At 38.6% G+C, this 27,436-nt stretch overlaps 1 protein-coding gene across 1 annotated transcript in view; it reads left to right on the top strand.

Moving 5' to 3' along the window:
* The window catches only part of samd12 (sterile alpha motif domain containing 12), a 151,766-nt gene that overhangs the window by 18,925 nt on the left and 105,405 nt on the right, over positions 1–27,436 (top strand). Inside the window, exons 2-3 of the mRNA XM_047384444.1 lie at positions 9,089–9,297; positions 18,908–19,037. Coding sequence (XP_047240400.1) covers positions 9,089–9,297; positions 18,908–19,037 — 339 coding nt within the window. The remainder of the gene's footprint in view (positions 1–9,088; positions 9,298–18,907; positions 19,038–27,436) is intronic.

Genomic DNA, 27,436 nt, shown 5'->3' with positions numbered 1-27,436 from the left:
TTCTTGCACCTCCATAATGAAACGGCGAGCAAAAATGTATGGGATGGAGATGTCATCACAGGAGGTCTGGTATACAGCCGCTGCTAAGTGGGTCATCTTATTTTATAAAGTTAAAGAAAAAGAATTTGAAGCACTGAAAAATGTAATGGTATTTCTTATGCTTCACCCCCTGAGCAAATTATAGGGTGAGTGATATGGTAAAAATATCAAATCATAGTTGTTTCACAGAAAAATAACAAATATAGCTCTTGAAGAATAAAAAGCAACATATTAAATAGAAACAACAAACTGAACCTAAAGTGCAACAAGACACAGACTTACAGATACACATACATAAAATACATAGAACCCAGTGTGAAAAATGCACATTAAAATATCTTTAATAACTTGCACAAACCTAGGGCCTAAATTTCATACAAAGCCCCAGTTTTTTTATTTGATTGTTTTGAGAATTCCACATTTTATGTTTCTGAAATGGCTATTTCATAAAGTTTTAACAGTCCAATATAACTACTAAAATATTTGCAAAACTGTTAGATGAAGTTATCAGTTATTTAAAAAATATTTTTGATTTATAAAAGCAGCTCATGTGTTACATATGAAAACAAAAATCTTCAGATATGAACTTAAATTTCACACCTTATTTCAGTAATGTCGTTTCCAGCATTACTCTAGTATTGTGATTAATTGGTTTGCTTCAGTGTGCTTTTTTAAAAAAATTTCTTTTATTTGAGAGGGACATTTTTTCCCATAGTTCTGGCTAGACTCCTCTGCTCCAACATGGGGTTAGCTGGGTTTTAGAAAGCTGATTTAATGTTCTAACAACAATTCCTCTAAAATATGTGTAACTTTATCAGTTATTTCTAAAGAACTATCTGATTCATCACATACAGTACAGATAGGGTTGCCAACTCCTTGATAAATAAATAAGGGACACCTCCTGGTAGGGCTATCCAACTCCACTGTCTGCACCTCTACCGGCCTGGTGATTTTTTTCACCCTTTTTCTTTGTGTGAAATAACTTTGACTCGAACCCAAATTTAATTTGATGCATGTTTTGACTGATACAAATATCCATGGAAAAACAATTATACAGCAATTTATAAAATAATTTATTCTTTTTGCAAAATAAAATTACTAGACAAAAACAAATATCCTTCTGAAATAAATAAACCACTATTGAAAAGACCTCCGTCCTGCTTAACTTAAAACAATATAAAAAAGCAGAACAGTATAATGCAAAACATTTTCCTAATAGTGCATTTAGTGCAAACAAAACGTTTGTAGAAAAGTTGTAAACATAAACACTTGTGCCTTAAAGGCCATGACTGTACAGGTGTAGTGAAAAAAATATTGAACTAGTGAACTAAAAACTGCAGTACTGAATTATGTGGAAACAACCTATTTTTTCCATTTATATTTCATTTAAGCTCTTGCTGCTGCAAGGAGTTGTTCATTTTTCAGGACTACCGAGTAAAACTCTGAGCAGGACATTTCATTAATTAGACTGACAATTAGCTCACTTCTCATTAATTCTGTAGAACATTTGTTCCTCACATCAGTCCACTTATTTTTCATGATGGAGAAAATATTTTCCACAAACCCACTAGAAGAAGGGATGCTGAGGACAAAGGGTACAATAGCCTGGATGTTGGGGATGTCAGCTGCCTGAAGAACTTGCTGTCTGTCTGTCTGTCTGTCTGTCTGTCTGTCTGTCTGTCTGTCTGTCTGTCTGTCTGTCTGTCTGTCTGTCTGTCTGTCGAAATATTCTGTCAGCTCATTGGTCACAGAGCAGGATATGGCTGGTAATGAATTTACCGTAATGTTAAATATAAAGCACCCCATCATTTATTGATTCTATTGACATTTTGGTGAAGATTTTTGATCCACCTAATAATACGGGACTACGTGCGTCCCGTTTCAGCTCAATACGGGATGCGTACTTTTTATTCTAAATACGGGACCATTCTGTTTTTCAAGGGACGGTTGGCAACTCTAAGTACAGACCAAAAGTTTGGACACACCTTCTCATTCAAAGAGTTTTCTTTATTTTCATGACTATGAATATTGTAGCTTCACACTGAAGGCATCAAAACTATGAATAAACACATGTGGAATTATATACTGAACAAAAAAATTTGAAACAACTGAAAATATGTCTTATATTCTAGGTTCTTCAAAGTAGCCACCTTTTGCTTTGATTACTGCTCCACACACTCTTGGTATTCTGTTGATGAGCTTCAAGAGGTACAATCTTGAAGGAGTTCCCAGAGATGCTTAGCACTTGTTGGCCCTTTTGCCTTCACTCTGCGGTCCAGCTCACCCCAAACCATCTCGATTGGGTTCAGGTCCGGTGGCTGTGGAGGCCAGGTCATCTGGTGCAACACCCCATCACTCTCCTTCTTGGTCAAATAGCCCTTACACAGCCTGGAGGTGTGTTTGGGGTCATTGTCCTGTTGAAAAATAAATGATGGTCCAACTAAACGCAAACCGGATGGAATAGCATGCCGCTGCAAGATGCTGTGGTAGCCATGCTGGTTCAGTATGCCTTCATACTGAGACAGGTTGGAACCAAAGATCTCAAACTTGGACTCATCAGACCAAAGCACAGATTTCCACTGGTCTAATGTCCATTCCTTGTGTTCTTTAGCCCAAACAAGTCTCTTCTGCTTGTTGCCTGTCCTCAGCAGTGGTTTCCTAGCAGCTATTTTACCATGAAGGCCTGATTCACACAGTCTCCTCTTAACAGTTGTTCTAGAGATGTGTCTGCTGCTAGAACTCTGTGTGGCATTGACCTGTTCTCTAATCTGAGCTGCTGTTAACCTGCGATTTCTGAGGTTGGTGACTCGGATGAACTTATCGTCCACAGCAGAGGTGACTCTTGGTCTACCTTTCTTGGGGCGGTCCTCATGTGAGCCAGTTTCTTTGTAGCACTTGATGGTTTTTGCGACTGTACTTGGGGACACTTTCAAAGTTTTCCCAATTGTTCGGACTGACTGACCTTCATTTCTTAAAGTAATGATGGCCACTCGTTTTTCTTTACTTAGCTGCTTTTTCTTGCCATAATACAAATTCTAACAGTCTATTCAGTAGGACTATCAGCTGTGTATTGTATCCACCTCCTGCACAACACAACTGATGGTCCCAACCCCGTTTATAAGGCTTGAAATCCCACTTATTAAACCTGACAGGGCACACCTGTGAAGTGAAAACCATTTCAGGTAACTACTTTTGGTCTGTACTGTACAGCTACAAAAAGTCTTCAGTGAACCCACATCTCCCTTTGGTGAGATGCTAAGCTAACATTAGCTCACTTTCTCCCTGAAAAATCAGCTCAGGTTTTCTTTATTGTTTTAATAAATCATGCATGAACGAAGGCTGCACAACATACCACAAATATATCGACATGACCATCAAAAAGATCAGTGTGTGCAATATTCTTATTGCAAAGGACTGTTTGGAGTGCAATAATTGTAGGCTGATATATGTAGTGTCATGAACATTTTACATGTTAATGTGATGTTTAGCCAGTTGGACAGAGTCTCCCAGCAGCAGGTGCTAACAGTGGACTCAAATGACATTGCCCAAAATCAGAAGTGGGTAGAATAGACAAAATTGTACTCAAGCAATATAGCACTACTTAAATATATTTCTGATCAAGTAGAAGTAAAACATTCTGTGCAGTAAAACTACTCCTAGTAGTACGTTTCTCTCAAAATGTTACTCAAGTAAATTTAACTAACACTTTGCTTTTGAATAATATGATTACTAATGAATAGTGTTGCAGCAGCATGCTGCATTGAGCTTAGATCTCTCCCACATGGCTGTTCGTTGAGCCTCTGCAGAGGTTGCTAAAAAAGTAATATTCAGATCGGAGTCTGGACTTTGAGAATTGCTGCAGGACATGATGAACTGAAGAAAGATGCCTCTGTCAGGTCTTATAGGCATAACTCTGGGATCCCAACAAGACTTTCAGACATTGTTTACCTCCTGTAGATATTTTTGGTATAATATTTTCACATCCTCCACTTTCCCAGTTTTGTGATTGTTTGTAGGGGCAAACTGCACCGAAACTGACTGAAAGCAAATGCCAATGTAATACCGTGTCTGTTTCGTACAAGTCAGTGTTTAGTTTTTGCAAAACCTTTGCCCCTTTGAAACCTGATACAAGAAAATTCTGAAAATTTAGATTTTTAACAATGAAGTTGGTAATTTGTTGTTTTAAACAATACAAAACAACACATTTTACAGCATAGCCTTGTTTTTTATTTTATTTTTTGTGCATCATAACCTTCCCAAATACTTGTATGCATAAAAATAGAATACATGGCACGCCTAAACACCCATTTGCATTGTTATTGAGAATTTTGCGAAATATATTTTTCAACAGATTTACTCGAATTTATTAAAGATTTAAAGATCTCAGAAATACTCGTATCTAAAGTGATACTTTATTATTAAATTTATTGATGATATGTTTGAATTTCCATGATTTCTTTTTATATAGACCTCTAATGTTCAAGCAGAAAATGCCTACTGGTAAAGCTGCAACATATGCTGAAATATTCTAATTAAAAAGAAGATTTGACTCAGCAGATTTCAGTGCATCATACTGTGTTCCTGCTTTGGGGAGGAGAGCAGACTATCCTGAGTGGATCTGACACTCTTGCTCCTCATATATGGTACAACTGTTGCAGATGTAGCTGCTGCTGTGATTGTTTGTTCCAGTTTGATCTGAATTGTTCAAGCTTGCTGCAATTGGTCAGTGGCAGTGGTCTAAAATCCCTCTCAAATTGGTTGTTTTCTTCTGCTCACTGCTCGTGTTTGGCCACTGTAGAGCTGTGGTATTACTATCTGCTTTATATACCCAGACAGTGCCGTTTTTACTTCCATGCTTTTAGGAACATTTCAGTATTTATATCTGGTATACAGTCTCATGATTCACTGTTTTCTTCCTAGTTTTAGACTATCTAATGGCTATAAACTCTGATTTCATGCACACTCTCTTTTAGCTTGTTAAGTGAAGCAGAATGTGCAGCTCCTCCAACCTTTAACCCACAGCTGCAGCAGAAATCAAAGCAGCCTTCAGGTGGGATGGAAAAGAATTTTTGGCTCCTGTTTTCACATAAATAACCTGCCAGCGTTTTCAGAAGAAGTGGGCAGGTTGCAGGATGACAAATAGTCTATTTGAGTCAGGCGTAACAAGTCATACTGCTGGCTGTCGGTTATGTGTCCGCCTCGCTGCCTGATAAAACTAAAATAGTGTTTTGGCCTCACACTTCATAGAGACCCAAGACTAAAAATAAAGACTTTATGGAAAAAGAGAAAAATCACGGAAGTATATAAAAAAAATGATACAAACCATCTCCAGATATTCTTCTTTTGTTCTTTGTTTAACACTAAATCTTTTGTGTTCAGCCCCTCCTGAAATACAACCACTAATGCAAATTTTTAATTCTAACAATTTGGAACCAAAACAAAATATAATACAATATAAAATCTGTTGTCAGGAGCATTTTTTCCTGACTGGAGAAATCATCAAAATCAGCTCTATTGGTCAGGCTCTATAGCACAAAAACAAGGAATTTGACTTCTCTATTAATGTAATGAAATTTAAAAAAATAAATATATACATTTGGTGTGAAATAAAAATGTCATTTTCTTCAAACGATCAACCAAGCAGGATATTTATAGCTTTTGTTTTTGTACTTGTATTTTGCTTTCTGTTAATAAGTCTTCTGCAAACCTCAGCTGTGTCCCAGTTCCATACCCATGCTGCATGCTAACTCAATGTTTAAATAAGTAAAAAGTCATAAAACACTGCAATGTTCTGCATATAAAGATAAATGGATGGCTTAGATGGATGTATGCATGAATAGATCTGTTTACTGATCCATGGATGAATGGATGGATCAATATGTCTATGGATGGATGGAGTAAGATTATTCCATGCAAAGTGCATTAAACTAACCTACTTTAACAGTAGTAGCATTGTCATCATAGAAACATTTTAGACTCTATACAATACTGAGAAAAGTAAAGTACTCAATACCATTTTTGTTACTGCAGCAACCTTTTTGAAAGCATAAGGATCTTTGTAATTATGATCAGAAAAATATAACCAGTTACACTATAACCCTTTGGGTGCATATACCTTGGATTTGGTTGTGTAATTGATTAGAAAACAGATGTTTTACAGTATTTTACAGTGTAAGCTAGATCGGGTCCATACAAGAAATTTATTACACTGTAAACAAGGTTGTAGTGCATTCAAAAAATATTTTTTTCACAGTGTAAAGACGGATCTGGTCCATGTAAATGTATTCAGGAGCAGCCCGGTTCAGTTTCTGTTTCTGGTCATTTTGCATGATATCTGCTTTGGTTATCAATTAATCTTAGCTGGATAGGTTGCCACTGGCTCTGACTAGTTTTTGCTGTAATTGTTTGGAATGCAGTAATGGTTAACAAATATATTCAAGTTGTCATTATTTCAATTTTTTAGAGCAGCACAATATATTGAATCACAATTATCATCGCATTATCGATATTTGCAATATCGCAATTGCAAATGACTGCTTGGATGCAATGTTTGGTTGCATATAATATTTCAAGTGTCATCCATACATGTTCTGCATGCCAATAATATATTTGGACAGTTCACTGCTCTAACTGCACTTGATGCACACCATATGTATATTTCTAGTAGCTAAGATACTAGAGCTTAGAAAAAATGTTGGGGAAACTGCAGTGAAGGAAAGGAAAGAAAATAGTCAAAATGTTGATTAATCCTTATTGGTATAATCATAGCAATATTGAGCAATGATGAGTTCAAATCATGCAGCCCCAAAATGTTTCATACCTCTGTAATTTTATCATAAGCGAGGAACTGTGGTTCTTACTACAGGTCCTTCTCAAAATATTAGCATATTGTGATAAAGTTCATTATTTTCCATAATGTCATGATGAAAATTTAACATTCATATATTTTAGATTCATTGCACACTAACTGAAATATTTCAGGTCTTTTATTGTCTTAATACGGATGATTGTGGCATACAGCTCATGAAAACCCAAAATTCCTATCTCACAAAATTAGCATATCATTAAAAGGGTCTCTAAACGAGCTATGAACCTAATCATCTGAATCAACGAGTTAACTCTAAACACCTGCAAAAGATTCCTGAGGCCTTTAAAACTCCCAGCCTGGTTCATCACTCAAAACCCCAATCATGGGTAAGACTGCCGACCTGACTGCTGTCCAGAAGGCCACTATTGACACCCTCAAGCAAGAGGGTAAGACACAGAAAGACATTTCTGAACAAATAGGCTGTTCCCAGAGTGCTGTATCAAGGCACCTCAGTGGGAAGTCTGTGGGAAGGAAAAAGTGTGGCAGAAAACGCTGCACAACGAGAAGAGGTGACCGGACCCTGAGGAAGATTGTGGAGAAGGGCCGATTCCAGACCTTGGGGGACCTGCGGAAGCAGTGGACTGAGTCTGGAGTAGAAACATCCAGAGCCACCGTGCACAGGCGTGTGCAGTAAATGGGCTACAGGTGCCGCATTCCCCAGGTCAAGCCACTTTTGAACCAGAAACAGCGGCAGAAGCGCCTGACCTGGGCTACAGAGAAGCAGCACTGGACTGTTGCTCAGTGGTCCAAAGTACTTTTTTTGGATGAAAGCAAATTCTGCATGTCATTCAGAAATCAAGGTGCCAGAGTCTGGAGGAAGACTGGGGAGAAGGAAATGCCAAAATGCCAGAAGTCCAGTGTCAAGTACCCACAGTCAGTGATGGTCTGGGGTGCCGTGTCAGCTGCTGGTGTTGGTCCACTGTGTTTTATCAAGGGCAGGGTCAATGCAGCTAGCTATCAGGAGATTTTGGAGCACTTCATGCTTCCATCTGCTGAAAAGCTTTATGGAGATGAAGATTTCATTTTTCAGCACGACCTGGCACCTGCTCACAGTGCCAAAACCACTGGTAAATGATTTACTGACCATGGTATCACTGTGCTCAATTGGCCTGCCAACTCTCCTGACCTGAACCCCATAGAGAATCTGTGGGATATTGTGAAGAGAACGTTGAGAGACTCAAGACCCAACACTCTGGATGAGCTAAAGGCCGCTATCGAAGCATCCTGGGCCTCCATAAGACCTCAGCAGTGCCACAGGCTGATTGCCTCCATGCCACGCCACATTGAAGCAGTCATTTCTGCAAAAGGATTCCCGACCAAGTATTGAGTGCATAACTGTACATGATTATTTGAAGGTTGACGTTTTTTGTATTAAAAACACTTTTCTTTTATTGGTCGGATGAAATATGCTAATTTTGTGAGATAGGAATTTTGGGTTTTCATGAGCTGTATGCCACAATCATCCGTATTAAGACAATAAAAGACCTGAAATATTTCAGTTAGTGTGCAATGAATCTAAAATATATGAATGTTAAATTTTCATCATTACATTATGGAAAATAATTAACTTTATCACAATATGCTAATATTTTGAGAAGGACCTGTATATGAGCAAGAGAAATGTGTGGCAGTGACCAGCAGTACTCGGACAGATGAGGGAGGTAGAAGCAGACGACTCTGCTCCAAATGGCAGAAAAAAACCTCCAGCTTTACAGGTGGAAGAAAATATACATTTTGTCCACAATCATTGGGCTGTTCTTTATTTACTGCCATACTTTGTCTATGTTAGTTTTAATATGTTCAACACTGTTTTCAGAGTGATATCAGACTGTAAACTGTGCTGTTCCGACTTGAGACATTCATGATGTGGATTCTTTATTTCTCACCATCTGCTGCCATCTAGTGATCATTGGGCTGTTTAGTGTGAAAGAACTTGAAAATTATTGTGTTACTGAATCTGTTAAATGTTTAGTAACTGACTGTATTCATATTACTGCTTTTATTCATAACTTCTTAATTTATACAACTTTGTCTGTGTTACATATCCTCTCACAATGGTACACATTAACCAGGTTTCATGCAGCTTAGGACGAGTCTTTCCTCGAAACCTTTTTGGTTGCAGGAGAAAATGGTTACCTTTCCTCTTGACTCACTTTCTCCTTCATCTTCCATCCCACCCAGCTGTTCACTGCAACCTGAGCCAAAATGGCATCATCCAACAGCTGCGTCCCGAGGACATGACATCTCAGCTGGAGGAGGATGAGGAGTTGGTGGACAGCGAGGCTGTCCTGCTGGACGACGACAGGCCAAGCTACCCGGACATCCCCCGGCCTTCGTACCACCGCCGCTCGCCACCTCACCGCTCCGTCTCTGAGTCCGAGCTGACCCGGGTAAGAGTCTAGTCCATAAAAAACTCTCTGCTGTTCCTGGGGAAAATGGAGCTATACGTTTTTATTTAAAACTGCTAGTTTTTAATATTCTTATGGTCATTTTTATTATACTTATCTAACTTAGTCTGTTATGGACCAACTAGAATAATGTAAAGTCTCTGTTCACCGTTGCATGTGAAACACTGTTCAAATCACAGCTTTGACTCTGAATAAACCAGGAAAGAGGCTGATAAAAGCCTGTTTTGCAAGTCTGTCAGCTGCTCCTGCATGTTCAGATCAGTTATCAAGAACACAGAGTGAGCCTTTACTTCCTCTCCAGAAATAGACTGATGGTGGGATAGACTGCTTCTGAGATACAGACACACGCTCATGTTCTCCTTTCTCTGAGTAAAACATCAGGTAATCAGCTGTCAGTCTGAGCAAGAGGAAGCACTTAGAATGAGAGAGGGGCTTGGTGTAAATCTTGGATGAGCCATTTAAAAACCAGACAGAGCCTGTGATTCACTTAATACACAAGGTGCATTTCCCCTTCAGGGACCTATTTGCAGAACAGAGTAGTTTTCTGAAGCCATTGTTTATCTTTTTCTGTTTCCACTGCTTTTACTGAAGTGAAACCAGATTACCGGTGTAGAAATTACCCCAGAAAACAGCACTAAGTTGTAGGGAGGTAGTAATTTTTATATTATCCTGAATTGTCAGGGTGGAGCTTGAAGGACTAATTAATGATAAGAAATACTAATTAATGTCACTATATGTAATATAACTCTGAGTACAGTCATTGACTTATTTCTAAATAAGTTTTTCTTCATTGAAAAGTTAATTTATTTCAACAAAATTCAAAAAATCAAACTTATAGATTTCAAACCTTTTTGTAAATATTAATTTTGATGATGACACTCAATGAAAACATTACTCAGACAATTAGAATGTTATAGACGGCTAACAAAAAGGGAGTTGAAAACAGACATTTTATGTTTTTTGTACACAATCATGGGGAAGGTTACTAAATTGATAGTTGTCGACACCCTTTACGAGCAAGGCCAGCCACAAAAGGCCTTTGTGAAGGAAGCTGTCTGTTTAGAACGTTGTATACAACCATATTGATGGGAAGTTTAGTGGAAGGAAAAAGTGGTGAAAAGGAAGAGGAAGAACTGTATTGATAGGAGTGTGAAGCAAAGCACATTCAGGAGTTTGCAAGGTGTGAAATGCAGCTGGAGTCAGTGCTGACAGTTACAACACAGATGTATCCAGAACATGGGCTACAGCTGTTCATTCCTTGTTTTAAAGCACTCCTGAACCAGAGATGTACGAAACATCTTACCTGGGCTAGGGAGAAAACAGACTGGGCTGTGTTGCTTAATGGTCCAATGTCTTCTTGTCAGATAAAAGTGAAGTGGCATTTCATTAGGACATCAAGGTCCCCGAGTCTGGAAGAAGAGGAAGTGGAGAGGCATAGTATCAAAACTGCTTGAGGTCCAGTGGAACGGTTCCACTTAGTATTCCAGATAGTAATTATTAGGTATTGATGCACTGTGTTTTACCAAGTTTTTTTTAACATTTCTGTGATAAAATGCCGTTTTTCATTGGTCTAATTTTCTGAGAAACTGAATTTTGGGTTTTCATCCGTTGTAAGACATATTCATTAAAATTAACAAAAATAAACACTTAAAATACACACTGTATTTAGTGAATCTTTAAAATATTTCTTTTAATAAAAAATTAGCACTGGTTTAAAACCTTTGCACTATAATGTGTAATTGAGCTCACAGCTTGCCATCTCAGTGTCAAGTGTCTACATTAGAGTTAACATGCACACTCTTTTGGAGAGATTCCAACAGATCAAGTGCATTAACACTTAGAATATGAATAATGCTAATATGTTCCATTAGGCAACACAACCTCTTGCCTAAAAGCATCCATTAATACATGCAGAAGCTGAGCCAAACCGAGCCAGAGCATGTTAACTTCAATTAAGGTCAAAGTGACTTAACGGCCCAGAGTATCTGAGGCTCCAGTTATGTGCAGTTATTAAAGAATGACGCTGCATTTAGCTGGTGCTGCATTTTGGAATATAATTTTCAAATTAAATTCATCAAATCTGATTTATCTTGAGAGAGCCATGTTATCTAAAATATGAACACAAGCTGCTCTATTTTGGAGGTGGGATTCAAACTTTAGTAAATGCTTTATATTTAGCTGAAGGGTAAATAATTTTTTTGCAAAAGTATTAATAACTGTGGATTTTTTTCACATTTTGTCACCTCACAACTACAAACCATAATGTATTTTCTCTGGATTTTATATGATAGACCAAAGCAAAGTATTGTTTAACTGTAAACTCTGGGTGTGAACAACAGGGTCTTGACTCCATCTAAAGACCGACTTTTTTGTTCATTTTTCTTTGCAAACTAGCCCAAGCTCAGTCAGACTGGATGGAGAGAGTCTGTGAACATCAATTTTCAAGTCTTGCCACGGTTTCTCAATTAGATTTAGGTCTGGACTTTGATTAGGCCATTCTAACACATTAAAAGGCTTTGATCTAACCCATTCCATTATACCTTTAGGTGTAAAGGTCGTTGCTCTCCACCCCAGTCTCAAGTCTTTTGATGCCTCTAGCAGTTTTTCTTTCAGGATTGTCCTGCATTTAGCTCCATCCATCATCCTATCTACCAAGCCTACCTGTCCCTTCTAAAGCATCATCACAGGATGATGCTGCCACTACCATGTTTCAGGCTTTTGTGATCAGGGTGATGTGCAACAACAATTTTCCTTAGATTAAAAGTGCCTTTTGAAAATATCAACCTATAAGCAGGTAATAAACAAGCTTTTCATTTAGTCCACATTTCTTTATTAAAAATGTTTTTTATTGGTCTGATGTAATATTCTAATCTTAAATGACATGTTTTTATTAGCTTTATGTGGAAAATAATTAACATGAATAAAGGCTTGAAAACATTCATCTGTCTGTAATTAATCTACATGTGTTTCATTTAGTGAGCAAAGTCACTGAAATAAATTAACCTTTCAATAATATTCAAATTTAATGAATAGGACAATTTTTTGTGTTCAGAAATGAGAAAAACTGGTTTAGTTTTCCTTCCACTTTTCATTCATACATTACTTTATTTTTACCTAATACATCTGAATTAAATACACAGAAGGTTGTGCGTAACATCTGCCTGAATGTGAAAAAGTTGATATGGTATAAATATTTACAGTATTACACTGTATATACTCTTAATGAATATCACTATAGTATGATTGTATTGTTGCATCGGTTTTGAAAGTAGTTGCAATGTTTGAGTTTAACAGAAATTAAGTAAAGCAAAGCATTGCAAGGTTGGAATTTAAATGAAGGGGATTAAGACTAAACAACAAAAAAGCAATATGCCATTATCTTTTGCTTGACTGATTAAATCTACATACATTTTAATGTTAGTATTTCACAGCAGCTATATTTTGGTTAATCACATCAGCCGTATCGCTTTCTGAATCCCGGGTTACTGATGAATCTATGCGTGGATTTGTGTAGAGTCAGAGCTTTCACCACAGATTAAACATGATGTATAAAAAGCCATTTAGCATTGGGGGGGATGGAGCTAACATCCATAGCAAATCATCACATCTCGGTATCAATCAATACCCAGCTCAAGGTGAGTTTATCTTGTTTGCCTTTAACACGCCCCACGATGCTTTATAGACCCTGCCGAATCTCAAGGTCGGGGCCCCCGAAGGGTTCTCCTGCACTCTCTTTGTGTTCGGGTGAAGCTGGAATTGCCTGGAAATTCAATTTCAAACAGGCTCCATATGAAGGCTCAGTAATTCATCCAGCACCGCTGTCCGCTCCACTCACACTCGTCACGGCCTCAACCCCCTGTTCATGTATCTCACAGATTAATTAAGGGTGGGTATCATCTCCTGCCAGTTCTGGTCTGAGAGAGACTGAGCGAGGCGGATCGAAAGAGGGGCTAATTAGCTGCACAGTCAAGATGCTGCAGACAACATGGGACTTTGTGCCTCAAGCGGCCTGTCCCTCAGTCAACATGACAATTATGGCAGGGGCCTTGCTCCTCTGGTTGCTGCCCTGCACTTTATTCAAATCAGGCTGCAGTGTCCTGTTAGGACACCAGAGGGCAGTATGTGACAGTGAATCCTGCTGGTGTAAAATATGCAAGGAGGGTAACCCTGCACTTTATCACAGTGAGTGATAGAATAAAGACAGTAAATCGACATAAACCAGAAATGAACATCTGTGATGCAGTTTTCAGACAATAGCTGAGACTATAGAGTTTATTATAGATTGACTGTGGTGTTTTTTTTTACTCTGCCTAGCTTTAAGCATTGGAGTTTAGTTTCAGTTCTGCTGTATAGTTCCTACTTCCATCAGTGAGGTATTGATCTCTCTCTATGATAACTTTGGAAGCTGTATTCTGTTGTTCCATTTACTTCAGGGCATTTTACACTTTAATTGGTTGCTTCCGATACAACAGGAAAAACACAATCCGCTGAGTGTGCTGTGTTGTGTTTCTGCTATTTTGTCACACAAAAATGTTTCAGTTCATCAAACAAATCTTAACACCAGTTAAAGAAAACCAGATTAAATCCAAAATGCACTTTTTAAATAATGTTTTAATTTATTTATTCATTTATTAAGGGAAAATGTTATCCACACCAAGCAGGCTGTTATGTGAAAAAGTAATCACCCCTATTTCTAAATCATAAATGAACTTCACTTTTTTGGAAAGCTGTGTTCCATTTCAATGTGAAGAATGAAGAACCTGTCTGACAACATGAAGTAGGCCAAAAGATCTCTGGAAATAATTGTCATCACAAAATTATGGCCTCTTTATTGATGTAATGCTATCTTATCGAAGCTTTAGATGCTAATATCAGAGTGTGATTACAGGCATACGACTGTAGTCAGTAACGTGCATAAGCTTCTCCCAAATGCTTTGAACTACAATTTTTATTATGCCTTTGTTCTGTTACTACGGTAACATGAGTACTACTCGTAGTTTCGGAGACCTGTGAAGGTTTAAGATCAGATGGCTGAAGCTGTGTTTGCAAAGATGTTAGACAGATGTATGGTAATTTGTGGTATATTAGGCGTTCCTGAGATTGTACCCTGGTTAATGGTATTAGCATCCATGAAGAAAGGATTGTAATGTTTATTCCCTTGTAATGAAAATGGTGCACAATAACCAATGCACAATAAATGATTTCTATTTTTTTCTTAAAATATGCAAAATGGAGGTAATGAGCACTGATCTGGTGATGGCACTGTCTGAGCCCCAGCGGTGGTAGTTGGTATACTCTTGTATGGGAAAGTGCATGAATTGTGAACATTGATTTCCTTATACCCCAAATTCCCTCACCAGGGTTACCATTGACCACTGGTAATCCAAATCCGTTTCTCACTCCTAAAAAAAAATATGCATAGGCCACTTCAAGACTGGTGCCATCAATATTAGCCATTCTTGCATTGCTTTGATGTGGCCTGGTTTAGAAAGTGTTTACAATCTGTTGTCAGATTTTAATACAAAAATATACTTGCACATTGATAATGGAGCAAGCACACTGTAGTAATTGCTAAGACTTTCTTCTCAAATATTTACCTACAAGCTTTTTGTACTTATCGGGTAATAGGAGACATGTCAGGGTGCACATGCTGATGTTGTCATATTTCTGTGATCGCAGTGGGTTTTACTGAGCTCTGCTTCTGCTTGATTTTCCTCACTGTAACCCACAGCTTCTTCTGTGGCATTCTTGTATTGTAAAAAAAATAGCTTTAGCTTTGTTGGTGTCTTTCCTGAGCTCTCTAAATTGCTGCGATGTGGTAAAATCCTTATATCAGGACAGCAAAATCACAACTACGATTTTAGCACAATTTACCTTGTCTTTAAACATACCTGAGATTGTGGCTGTTTGTGTATTCATACCAGGAAAGTCCTTTGGTCCGGACCAAGAGCGAACTTTATTTTTTTCATTTGGTGCGGTTTCTTTTCACATTGTACTTTTTGCAAGTGAACTATTACTTGTAAACAAAGCCAGGCGGGTGTCTCCGTTCTGCATATTTATGCCGTTATTACACCTGCAATATTATTGTGAGGATGAAGAGCAGCTCATTCAACACAGACTTTGAGACGTTTTATTTATAATGTTGGAACCCAGTCGGAGAACGCGTGCTGAACGCCGACGTTCTCTACGTGTCTCACAACAAGCCAGTAGCGTTGCTAAGCAACAGACAGCTTATCAGGTAGGATTACCTTACAACACACACCTTTGCTACCGGCTACGGTGGCTTTTTAGGTCCAAAGAGACGTACGCTTTTTGTAGTTGGTTCGGATCGGGGCCGGTTTGTATTCAGACTATAAGCGAACCGCACCAGAGTCTGTTTGGAAGCGGACCGAGACCACCTCAAAAAGTGGGTCTCGGTCTGTTTGTTTGGTCCGGACCAACGGGCGAAACGAACTCTGGTCCGTTTAAAGCGGATCAAAAGTAGTAAGTGTGAATACAGCCTAAGTATTCAGTTCTTCATCAGAAAAAACTGAGGCGAAACAAAAGCTTTTCGCGGATCTCCTCAGGTATGTCCAATGCAGGCAGAAGGACCCAGGTTGACTCTTCTAGTGACAAAGATGGTAGAAAGATTCAAACAAGTATGCTTTTCATTCACCCCTCTGTGTTGATGATATTTAGAGGACCCCATGCTATTTGTAGATACCGGGAAACACAGTATGACTCAGCGTTGAAATGCATGTGTGTATTCATAAATTTGTTTTGGTTACCTGGGAATCACATGTTGATGCATGTGCCTGTTCCCACGTGTCCCAGAAGTTAAAGTGAGCAGCGCTCTCACCCCTGAGCTGTCACTCAAACCAGTAATTGGCTAGGTGTCTCCTGAACTCAGCTCTTTGAGCTTGATTGTACTCTTGTTGCCTCTCTGTACCGTTTCTCTCTCTCTCTGCCCTTCTGGCTCTGCTGGCTCTGCTGGCTGGTGGGCAGGAAGGCACCAGCTCACCTATTGTAGCAGCCCAGGGAAAACAGCTATGGGCTAAATCAGTGCAGAATGTAAAACACAGATGGCCATTGACTCACAAATGGGTTCATGGAAAATGAGAGCCTCTCATGTCAATCTGCTGAGTCTACTCTACTTTGGCTTTTTTTTATTTCCCTGCCTCATCTATCCAGTTCTCCTCTCCCTCTTCTTCTTGTTTCTTTTCTATATTTTCTTTCCTGTCTACTCTGTCAGACTTACAGTCAGGGTTAATTAGCAAAGAGCTGAGTTGTGTTTAATGGTTAATGGGATTTCTTCCTGTGACAGCACCCTTCAAAGTACGCTCAACATCCATCCATGCACACTTGCATGAAAAGATACAACCTCGTCTAGGCGCCTGCACACCTGCCTGCTCGCTTTGGCTGTCGTGTCATTTCACCTACATAACGGAGATGCCGACCATATGCCAAAACCAGCATGCGCCTCTCCCCCAATGTCTTTCTCTCTAGGAAGCTAGATATAGAGTGAGTGGGAGTAGTGGCGGAAGAAAAGAAACAGGTGAGAGCTGTGGGGAGAACACGCGCTCCATCTGACAGGGACTGTAGGAGACTGAATTTGGGGCAGAGATAATGGAGGCAGCAAGAAGGGAAAACCGAATATAGGCGTTGGCTTTCTTCAGCTATGCCGCGCCACAAAGCAGCCCAAAGAGCAGGTTGAAGTGACTTGGAGTGGACGTAAAATTGTAATCCCCTGTTGGTTTACAATTTTCGAAGCCTCTTAATCAAAATCAGAAGCACTGCCGACACTTTGAGGAGGGATCAAAAGGCGTTACCTACTGATGAAATGTTTTGGTTTGAGGCTTCTGAGTACCGTGCAGTATGTGCGTATCTGAGTGCTTTGGAATATTTCTGTTTATTCAACTACTTTTATGAGCTGTATGTATGTTGGCCAAGAGAGCTCAGTGTGCTGCAGCTGAAGAAAGTACAGAACATAAGCAAATTAAGAAAACATTAGTTTAACAACAGCAGCAAATCAGCAAGTACTCCACAGATAGTCACACAGACAGAGGCACCCTAAAAATGCAAATGAACAAATATACTGCAAGGATATAGAATAAAAGGGATGCATTTTTGAGAGCTCAGACAATTTACAGACCAGACAGGATTAATGTACACTTCCAGATGAATGTTATCCTAAAATCAGAAAATTCACAAGCCAGCTTTCACTCTGAATAAAGACAGAAACCTGAGAAGTCAGTGAAATAGGCCACAAATGGGTTTTAGGTGTTTTCTGTTTGGGGCCAAGACAGAAATAAGTTAGATGAAGTTATTATCTAAAACACCCCACACCAAGTAATACAAAACTAGTTGGTAATGATGGTATGCAAGCTGTTGATGAGACACTTGCTTGTTTTTACCAGCATATTTCTTTGGCCCATATAAAGAGGAAAATAGGAGCCAAGACACAACCATAAGTAACACCAGTGGTTAACATTAAATGGCTAAATAAGCCACAACCTTTCTTTTTACATGTTAAGGTTTGTTTCTTTAATTTTGGATGCATAAATGAAAATTAACTTTTGACGGCAATAAAAACCCACATTGTACATTAAAGAACTTTCACCACAACAGATCTTTGTGGGTGGTTTCTGGGTTAGCCTGCTGTGTGCCAACCTCTGCAGGAATTAATTCTCTGTTCTCAGGAGTCATATTGTCAGGCTCAATAAAGATGATGTTTCATTGGTTTCTTCCTTTCTGGTCTGTGACCTGGTCCTGAAAGCTTCTAGTTTTTCACAGATTCAAGAAGAAAATATTTTACCTCTATGCTCAAGCTTTCAGTGTTGCAACGTCTCTGGTTTACTGCACCGGGTTGGCCTATGATGTCAAGATGTGCAGTTGTTTCTGTTAAACTCTTTTTTCACTTTTCTCCTAATTTGTAAAATCTAATTTGAGTCTAGCTTTAATGTTCTGGATTTCTCTCTCGTACCTGGTCGTCATATTCTTATGTTCTATTCGTGTCCAAAGAGCCTTCGTCATCTTTGGTTTTTTGCTGACGTTGTGTCGCCAAGCTGTTCATACTTTTTTAACTTCCCTGATTTCTACCCCATTTCACTTCAAGTTTGGGACTTTTGTCATCTGTCAGGTTCAAAAAGAAGTCTCATTGGAACTGAATTCAATTTAGTTTAGCTTTGTTTTGTTGTATTAAATTAAATTAAATTAAATTAAATTTGTTTTATGTTTTTTAGTGAATTCTGAATTGCATAATGAAATTAGCAAACAAAGCATTACTACCTATACACTTAAAACATAAGAATTGGCTGTGAAGAAAAGCTGTAAACAGATTTATTTTATCTTCTCTAATTACCCCTCTTTATATTTTAAAATATGAAAAACGTTGTCAGTTAAAATTAAAACGACCTTCAGTTATTAGTAAAACTATTGATTAAGACCAGTTTATAGAATTACAAGAAAGTCTGGCTGCTTGGAAGTGACATATAATGAAGTTAGAGGTGGTTTAAATTGCTTGACCAATGATCCATGCCATGATTTAGATTTAAAATGGTCACTCATTGAATGCTTTCTAAATTTGTTTGTCTATTTTCTTTCTCTCATTCAGCCTGGATACGTGAAGCTGTCCAAACCAGTGGCCCTGTGGACTCAGCAGGATGTTTGCAAATGGCTGAAAAAGCACTGTCCCAATCAGCATCAGATCTACAGCGACTCTTTCAAACAGCACGACATCACAGGTACATTTCTGAACCTGAACACTGATCATTAAGACAAAACTGCTCAGTGTGTTTCGCACAAGCACCTTTTATTGCTATTATCGCTATTGGCCAAGAATCTAAAAGACAAGGTAAGGTAGAAATGTATTTCTTATACCCAATCCAGTGGCTCCAATTTGCACAAAACCTGGGCTCACATTTTTGTTTGAACCGTTTTTTACATTTCCATTGCAACAACCTTTGTAAAACCACAAATGGTTGATATTTTTTCTTGTTTTTGTTGGACAAGATGTCTACAGAGTTGGGGTGCGGCAAAAGTTTGTAGCACAAGATTTTGCGATATTTAAATGCCATGGTATTTCTCTTTAAAGTGAACTCTTTGTTGCTCATGGGAACTTTTATTTCCTCCTGTAGAAACTGCTGCAATGCTAATGCTAGCCTCTAGACTACTGGCTAGCAAAGCTAATGTTTGCCTGTACATAAACATAAAATTGGTTTCATCTGCAATATTTTTTTTTATTTTTGTCCTTTAGCATCAAAAATGTTTATTTTTTACATTTTATTTTATAAAAAAATCTTTTTTTGGGTTACTAGGTCCTTAAGGCGCCAGAAGGTAGATTCACTCATGGCAGCCTCAAGCTTCCTGTGCCAATGTGTATTTACAAAATGCTGTGATACATACAGTACATATTCTCATTGAAGATTATTTAATGTCATTGAGTTCACTTCTGATGCCTGTTGATGCATCCATCCTTCCGTCTTGTACCTGCTTTGAAAAAAATATGTTGTTGTAGAAATGACCATGAAATCTATCTTCTGATTCGGAGCAACACAGCTCTTCTTTTTTCCAAAACTCTTCAGAAGTTGTTACACCTTGCTTTGATGAAGCCAGATATGATTCATAACATAACAGGTGCTCTCCACACTTGTTGTCTGGCTCACAGCCCGCCTGTCTCTCCATCCCTCCCTTCCCCTCTGTGTCTGTTACCAACGGTAACAGTTGCCACGTCAATCATTCCCCTAACGATGCTCTTCAAGGTCACCCTCGGTCTAACAGCCCTTCAATCCTCATAGAAACAGACGACCATTAATTTTCACTGCTCTCAGAGCCCGACTGATCACACTAATATGTTTATTTGTTGCTCCTGAGGATCTCCTCGACTCAGTGACCGTCTGGCAACATAAATCTCCCAGTGGTCATGATGAGTGGCGCTCTGACTCACTCTTAGATGCAATTTTGACCATTATATGTCTATGTGGAGCGTTAACATCCCCTGTTTAATGGTCTGAAAATATGAATCTTTCTGCTTTGCACCACACATCGTGCATATGTCTCATCAGCTGCAAAGAGGTCGAATAAATGACCTGCAGTTCATTGCATACCTGCTGAAGCTCTGCTTCAATTCGACAGTAACTCCAAGGAAAAACATTTTAGAAGTATACAATTTTAGAAGTATTCAATTCAATTTTCTTTCCATTCAAGTTATAAACTATCACGCACTGATAAATTGCTTGTGGTTTTTAGCTTTTTGGACAGATTCTACAGTTTGCTGTAATGGTTCAGGTAAGATTAGGAACACAAGGGACTCAGGACTCAGGAAAACTACCACTCAACACACACTTATTATATCCAAGTAGTTTCTGCCCTTTTCTCAAATTAATTTCCTTTTCATGTATAGAATTTTGATTAGGTTTATCTTGAATGTACAAATTTAATCAAAATGTAAAGTTGAACAACATAATGTTCCTTAGAAGCCAAAAATAATGTTTTAGATTAGGCCTTTGCCAACCTTTCCCATCAAAAGGGATATTTTTGCCCCAAAGCCAAAGCTTCTACTTGATGCTTTAAAGAAAACATATGAAATTTATCATATATTAAAAACTGTGCCATTTATTAGGTTTTCATGGCACTAGCCCTGCACATCACGTTAACAACACCATCACCTTGTTAAATCATGCTAGTGGCAGAATCATGCTGTGGGATGCTTAGGTGAATGATACATGATTTCAAATACAGAACATTAGTTAAAGAAACCGCTTGAAGAAGACAAAGGACACGGGTCAAAATATGCAGAAGTTTAAAGCAGGGTTTGATTATTAAACAGTATCCCAAAGTTTCTACATCAAACAGAAAACCGGAAAAGTTTGTGATAACTGCAAGCCTACCAGGATGTGGCCGTGACAGGCCAGGAAAGGAGATCTTTAACCTGTGAAAGAGTTTGGAGGCCCGTAGTAACTCTGGAGGAGCTGCACAGTAGCAGTAAACAGCAAATGATGGCAGCAAGCCATAAAAGGCCCTGTTTAATATCAGGAACACACCAAATGTTTGGAAGAAGTTTCTCTGGTCGGAACAACAACTTTAAGTTTGTGAACTTAATGCCAAAGGCATTGTGTGGAGGTAAACTAACACAGAATATCACCTGGAACACATCATGTTGTGGGGATTCTTCAACAGTGACTGGGAAGCTGGTCAAAGTTAATGGAAAGGTGGATGGTGCCAATCCCAGAAGGAAAAGACATGCCCGTTACAAATGTTAACCTTTCAGCTGGATAACCAACATCATTAATCAGTCGGAGCTATAACTGAGTGGTTTAGATCAAACCATATTTAAGCGACCAGTCAAAGTCCAGAGCTAAATCCAAATATAAACCTGTGGCAAGACTTGGAAATGGATGCAGCAAGATGTACTTCAGCAAAGTATTGACTCATCAGGGCGAAACAGAAATCCAAACCACACTTCAGATCTTTGTGAAAGCCATGCATCATTTTCCTTCCACTTCACAATGACGCACTACTTTGTGTTGGTGTCTCACATTGTTGTAATCTGACAAAATGTCTGAAAGTTCAAGGCGGAACAAATACTTTTAAAAGGTGCTGAACCAGGCCTGGAATGCAAGCCTGCTTGAATCCTTCTTGGGTTCTGAGAAAATAACATATGAAAATGAAAGTTCTAGTAAGAAAGTCTTAGATAGAAAGACAGATACCTGCAGACAATAGACTTAAACGGATTCGACTCAGAAAGGATGCCTTCTATTAGTAGTGTCATTATTGAGCCTAATACTGTTAAACTGGATTTTATTCTTCCCATTATTATTATAAGTATTGCTGTTTTGATGGCTTAATGTTTGCTAAAGTGTTTTATGACAAGAGCTCAAGAATTAAAGACCCCACTAAAGCACCAGAACCAGTTTTCAGACCCCTATGTTGGACTGTAAGTAAATATTTTCCTCATAGTCTTACAGTGGATTAGAACGTAGTTTTCTAATGTTTTTTTTTTTACTTTACAAATATAAACTGCTGAAGTGTGTTCTGATTCTTTTAAAGCCACTGCATGTGAGCAAAGAGTTAAATACATATCACATACTCATACTTTCCTACTGTGACAATTAGAGATAACGACATTCACAAAATCTGCAAGTAATTCAGCTGTCTTCACATTTGGCATTAATTAATAGAAGCCAATTAAAACAGGCCAAGCTTTACCAATTGGACTAACAAGGCAATTTGCATCCTACTCAATCTTTGGGATATTATGTGGATATGTTTTTTTCTTCCAACACAGTAACAGAATAAACAAGGCTAACAAATGTAACCCTGTTGGAAAACAATTATGTGCAGGCAAGCAAACGGTGAGTATGAATACATTTATAAGAAAATACAGCCGTGTATCTGAGATGGAAGATTATCTGTTTGTTCAGTGTGTTTGTCAGACTTTTCATGTGACCTTTTGATGATTGAGAATGCATGAGCAAGGCTAGGATTTGGTTTTCTTGCACCAGACTTTTTCCATTGCATTCAATGCAACGTAGAAGTACACCTAAAAAAAGTTTGAATATGGTGAAAAAGTTCTATATTTTTGTCATACATTTCAACATGTGAAACTTACTTATTAAATAAATTCATTGCACTTGTAGTGAAATATTTCAAGCCTTTATTTTTTTGTAATTGTGATAACTATGGTTTGCAGATGATAAAAAAAAAAACTAAAGTTCAGTGTCAGAAAATTAGAATATTACATGAGATCAATAAAAAAGGATATTTTAAACAGACATTTCAGGCTTATGAAAGGTATGTTCATTTCTGTGCAATCAGTGCTTGGTTGGGGCTCATTTTGCATGAATTACTGCATCAGTGAGGAGTGGCATGGAGGCAGAACCACATGGCATCAGCGTGTGGTTCTGCTGAGGTGTGATGGAAGCCCAGGTGGCTTTGATAGCAGCCTTCAGGTCATCTCCATTGTTGGATCTGGTGTCTCACTTGTTGTTCCTCTTGACAACAACTTACCTTCCTTGCAGAGGGTGTCTATGACTGTCTTCTGGACTTCTGTCAAGTCAGCAGTTTGCCCCATTATTGTGTAGCCTACTGAACCAGACTGAGCAAACATTTATTTAATCATCAAAATTACAAGAAATAAAGGCTTGAATTATTTCACTCTCTGTAATGAATCTATATAAAAAGTTTCTTTTTTTTTTTTTAGATCTACCTGCATTTCCAACAATCCATCCATCACCTCTTTTCGACTGCCAGCAGTGCTCAATCTCACTTGTCTTGGCAACCTAGGCATCCCTTTCACTAAGTAGCAAATCAATAAGCAGTCTCTTTTCCAGATCATAATTCAAAGAGACAATCGCGTCCTCTCTCTTCAGACTGAAAACAGCAGCATGGGGAATGCATTTCACTGCATGTCGAGGCACGTGCAACATTTTAGCATTGAGCGACTTCAGTATGCAGCAGCCGCTTCACTGCTGTAACCCCTGCCAAAGGAATCAATGCCTCCAGCCTCCGCTGCCAAGAAGCCTCCTCCCTTCCTCAGTCCTCACCTCCCACCCCCAACAGACATGGCTGCAAATATGGCTTTAACACCCAGCTTCTATTAAAAATGCATTAAAGCGTATTAGGGCTTAATTAGATATTAGTCTGTAATCCATTGTACTTACAATGACAAAGCTTGGTTGAGACAGTAGGAATTGGCCAGTATGACATTATTTAGCAAAAATACCACAGTTTTACAGTAAGGCAGTAAATACAAAAAGCATTATATGTTTGAACATTCTTGGAAAAATATATATTTTCCTCGAAAATAATACGATGAGTAATTATTTTGAAACTACCAAATTTCAGAAGCCTCTTCTTGCATTCTCAAAGAAACACAAAAACAGATGTAATTTTGATAATTGCTTAGTATTTAACAGTTCTTATAACTTCAGAGAGCCCCTAGACCAGCTTGATTATAAAAAACAGATTACATTATGATACAGTGGGCTATATAAAGAATACATGATAAAAGGTCTTTCTTCTGTGCATCTATTAGCATGACTTTCAGGCTGATGGTGGTGATCCCAACCTTTTAACGACATCCCAGAATTATTTTCAAAATATACAATTTCTTTTCGTAGCTCTGGGGTATAATCATTTGGGTTTTTCTCTTACAATATGGGACATTTTCACTCACAATACTCATTGATATATGCCGTCATTAGGCCTTGCTCTGAATAATTAATAGCCTGTAATATTAGTGATTAAATGAAGGGTGGCTGGTGTCCTGCCGCAACATCCGCCCCGCTTGTCAGGCCAATCCTTTCTGCAGTTTGAAAATACCAGCAAACCTGTGCAGCTCTGGACGAGATATCTTCAGCAACTGAAGGATCTCACACTGGATACTAAATGCATTTTCGATGAGGCCCAGAAAAGGATGAAAGGTGACAAACTATTTCAGAACGGTCAAGGACACGCAGCAACAAACCTCAACAGCCGTTCAGCGTATAGACAATGAATTTTGCAGGCTGCCGCCGGCTGCTGTCTTAAAAATGCTGCTGCTTAATGGAGAAAAAGACAGAGGAAGTGAGTCAAACAGACTACAGTAACAGAAATGCATATCAACTTGGAAGCTCCAGTGTAGCATGAAGATTTGTTCTCCTCTGATGAGCCATTTGTTGGACAGTTGGATACACTGAGCTGAAATAATGATTTATGCTAATTATAAGTTCACATCAGCAGTTATGGAAACCAAAGGTGTGTACAACTAAATTTATCGATTCATTAGCTAGTAGAAATATCTTTAACAGCCATAGCCTGAGTCGAGATTCAAATGCTGAAGGCTTCCAGATCCTACAACATTGTGAATTTGCTCTGTCAAGCATTTCTTGGTAGATGTATAGTTTTTAGTATATAAATAGTCATGACTTAGCAAGGCTTCCTCTAGTATCCTTATTGTTGCTCATTGTTTAAACACTGATATGTGGAAACTACACAGATGAAGTAGATCTTACTTGTATTTGATCTCGGCCCATTTTCATTCCTAATCCTGTCATTATTTTTCGAAATAGCTCTGACCCACATACAGAGAACACTCCGGAGAAAGAATGAAAAGTAATAAAGGTTGTTTATTTGGGAACAAAATGAATAGGGAACGTAAACAGGCGAAACTCCAACTGTTGGGGAAGAGGGTAAGAGAACTAGTAAATACAGGGAACACACTTAGATGGCAATAAACAAGTAATATCGGGAAGGAAACATAAACGGCTTGCTGAATGGATGTGGTCAGGTCGACAGGGATAGAGGGATCTACTTAGTTGATCACTTGGTTGTGACTTAATTGTGCTTGGTGAAAAAGTGAGGTTGTTTCCTTGTGCTGATACTTGCGGTGGAGGGTGGACAGGTTACGCTTAGTTCTTGGTCCAGGAGATGAAGGTTGCAGGAAACTGCCAACTTGGTTGAAGATCCAGACGAAAACAAAGTAGAGAACGAAATCCACAAAACAAAGTTTAACCAGGAAACACTTAGCTCACAGAGTTCGTGGTTCAGAGACAGAAATCCAAAAGGTCCTGGTACTTGGTCTGCAAAAACACATGAACAAAGTTAATCCAAAATCGAGAGACGAAGCATAGACTTTGTATTGGCGAAGCTTGTTACCACAGAAGGCAAACATTCTGGCGTCGAAGTACAGGCAGCCTCCTGCTTAAATACTCCACCAAGCAATCAGCAGGATAAGTCGCACCTGTCACCCAGCACACCTGAGAACTTCAGCACAGTCTGGAAACACTGAGACACAAGTTACAAGCACAAAGACACAAACACAACCCAGATCCCGACAAATTCTCCCTATGACTGATGACAGATACATGCAGTGCCTGCTAATTGCCATGGTGCCAAATGTTTCTTTATTTCATTTATTATTTTTCACTATTTAATATATTTTGCTGCAACGCAAATTCTTAATCTGACATTATTCTACAAATATTGTCCTAGAAGCATAAAATCAGTAGTATTTTTTATTAACTTAATGCCTTTTCCTGTCAAAGCATCTATTGTCAACCACTTATTTGAGACGAGGTCACAAAGGTCACAGATCCAGAACACTGACTCGCCCATAACACCAGCGTCTGGGGGAAAACACAGAATAAACTCCTGAACAACCAACTTTATGTATCTGACCATCCACCAGAACATATGCTGGTAGTCATCAGAAGAACTTTAAGACAGCACTTCAAACCTGTGGTTACCCTAACTGGGCCTGTGTTAAGGCATTCGTAAATTCAAGAAGGCGCTCTACTCAGTCCACTGAAGGAGAAGAAGCAGAAGAATACTGTCATTCCACATGTGGCTGGAGTATCCAGAAAACTGAGGCTATTATTCATGTAAATATTCTGGTGCACTTTAAAGCTCAATCAGACAGATACTGGTTTGTCCCAAGGATAAAACACATAAACACAAACTCAGCGGTGTGGTATATGCAGTCGAATGCAGCGAGGAATGCTTAGACCTCTACACTGGAGAAACAAAACAGCAGCTACATAAACAGGTGGCCTGTTAATTCCAAGCAAGTTCATTTTTGGATAAGAGGCAAAATGAAACAAGAGTCTTGTTGCCTTATACTTAAGCCCTTTGGATTGTCATGTCTTAGATAATCTGCACCTGCAAGATCCTGATCAGATGGCTGAACCACCCTAGTTGACTCCTTCTTTGTGGAGGATAAGTGGCTCTATTCTGCCTTTATTGCCTCTGAAAGGAAATACACATCAGTGGTGCCACAATGTGTCGCTTCAATGGACAGATACAAAATGGAGCCTTTACCTTCACTTATCAGTTTGGTGTGAATTGACACAGAACAGATCATTGGACATTAGCCGAGGATAATCTTATCTTTCATGGTTCTGAATAGAACATTTTTTTAAAAGATTCTCGGAGCATCAACCAACAGCCAGACGTTGGTTCTGTTGGGTTTTCGATAGAAAATAATAAAAGGCCTCTTTTTTTACGTGCTTCTGGCATCTTGTTGTTTCATTTCTGATTTAAACCTTATGACCATACGTGATTGTCGAAACCAGTCAATCAAGAGCTTTGCCTTTTTGCTAAGCTCTTTCATCACCATGACAGTTATTCAGTAATGCATTGCCCGCATTACGGATCATTTCTCCTT

The sequence above is a fragment of the Girardinichthys multiradiatus genome, chromosome 13 (genome assembly GCF_021462225.1).
Source record: "Girardinichthys multiradiatus isolate DD_20200921_A chromosome 13, DD_fGirMul_XY1, whole genome shotgun sequence".
Classification (NCBI taxonomy): Eukaryota; Metazoa; Chordata; class Actinopteri; order Cyprinodontiformes; family Goodeidae; genus Girardinichthys; species Girardinichthys multiradiatus.
Note: the sequence above shows the minus strand (reverse complement) of the source record. Positions and strands in the feature narration are given on the sequence as shown.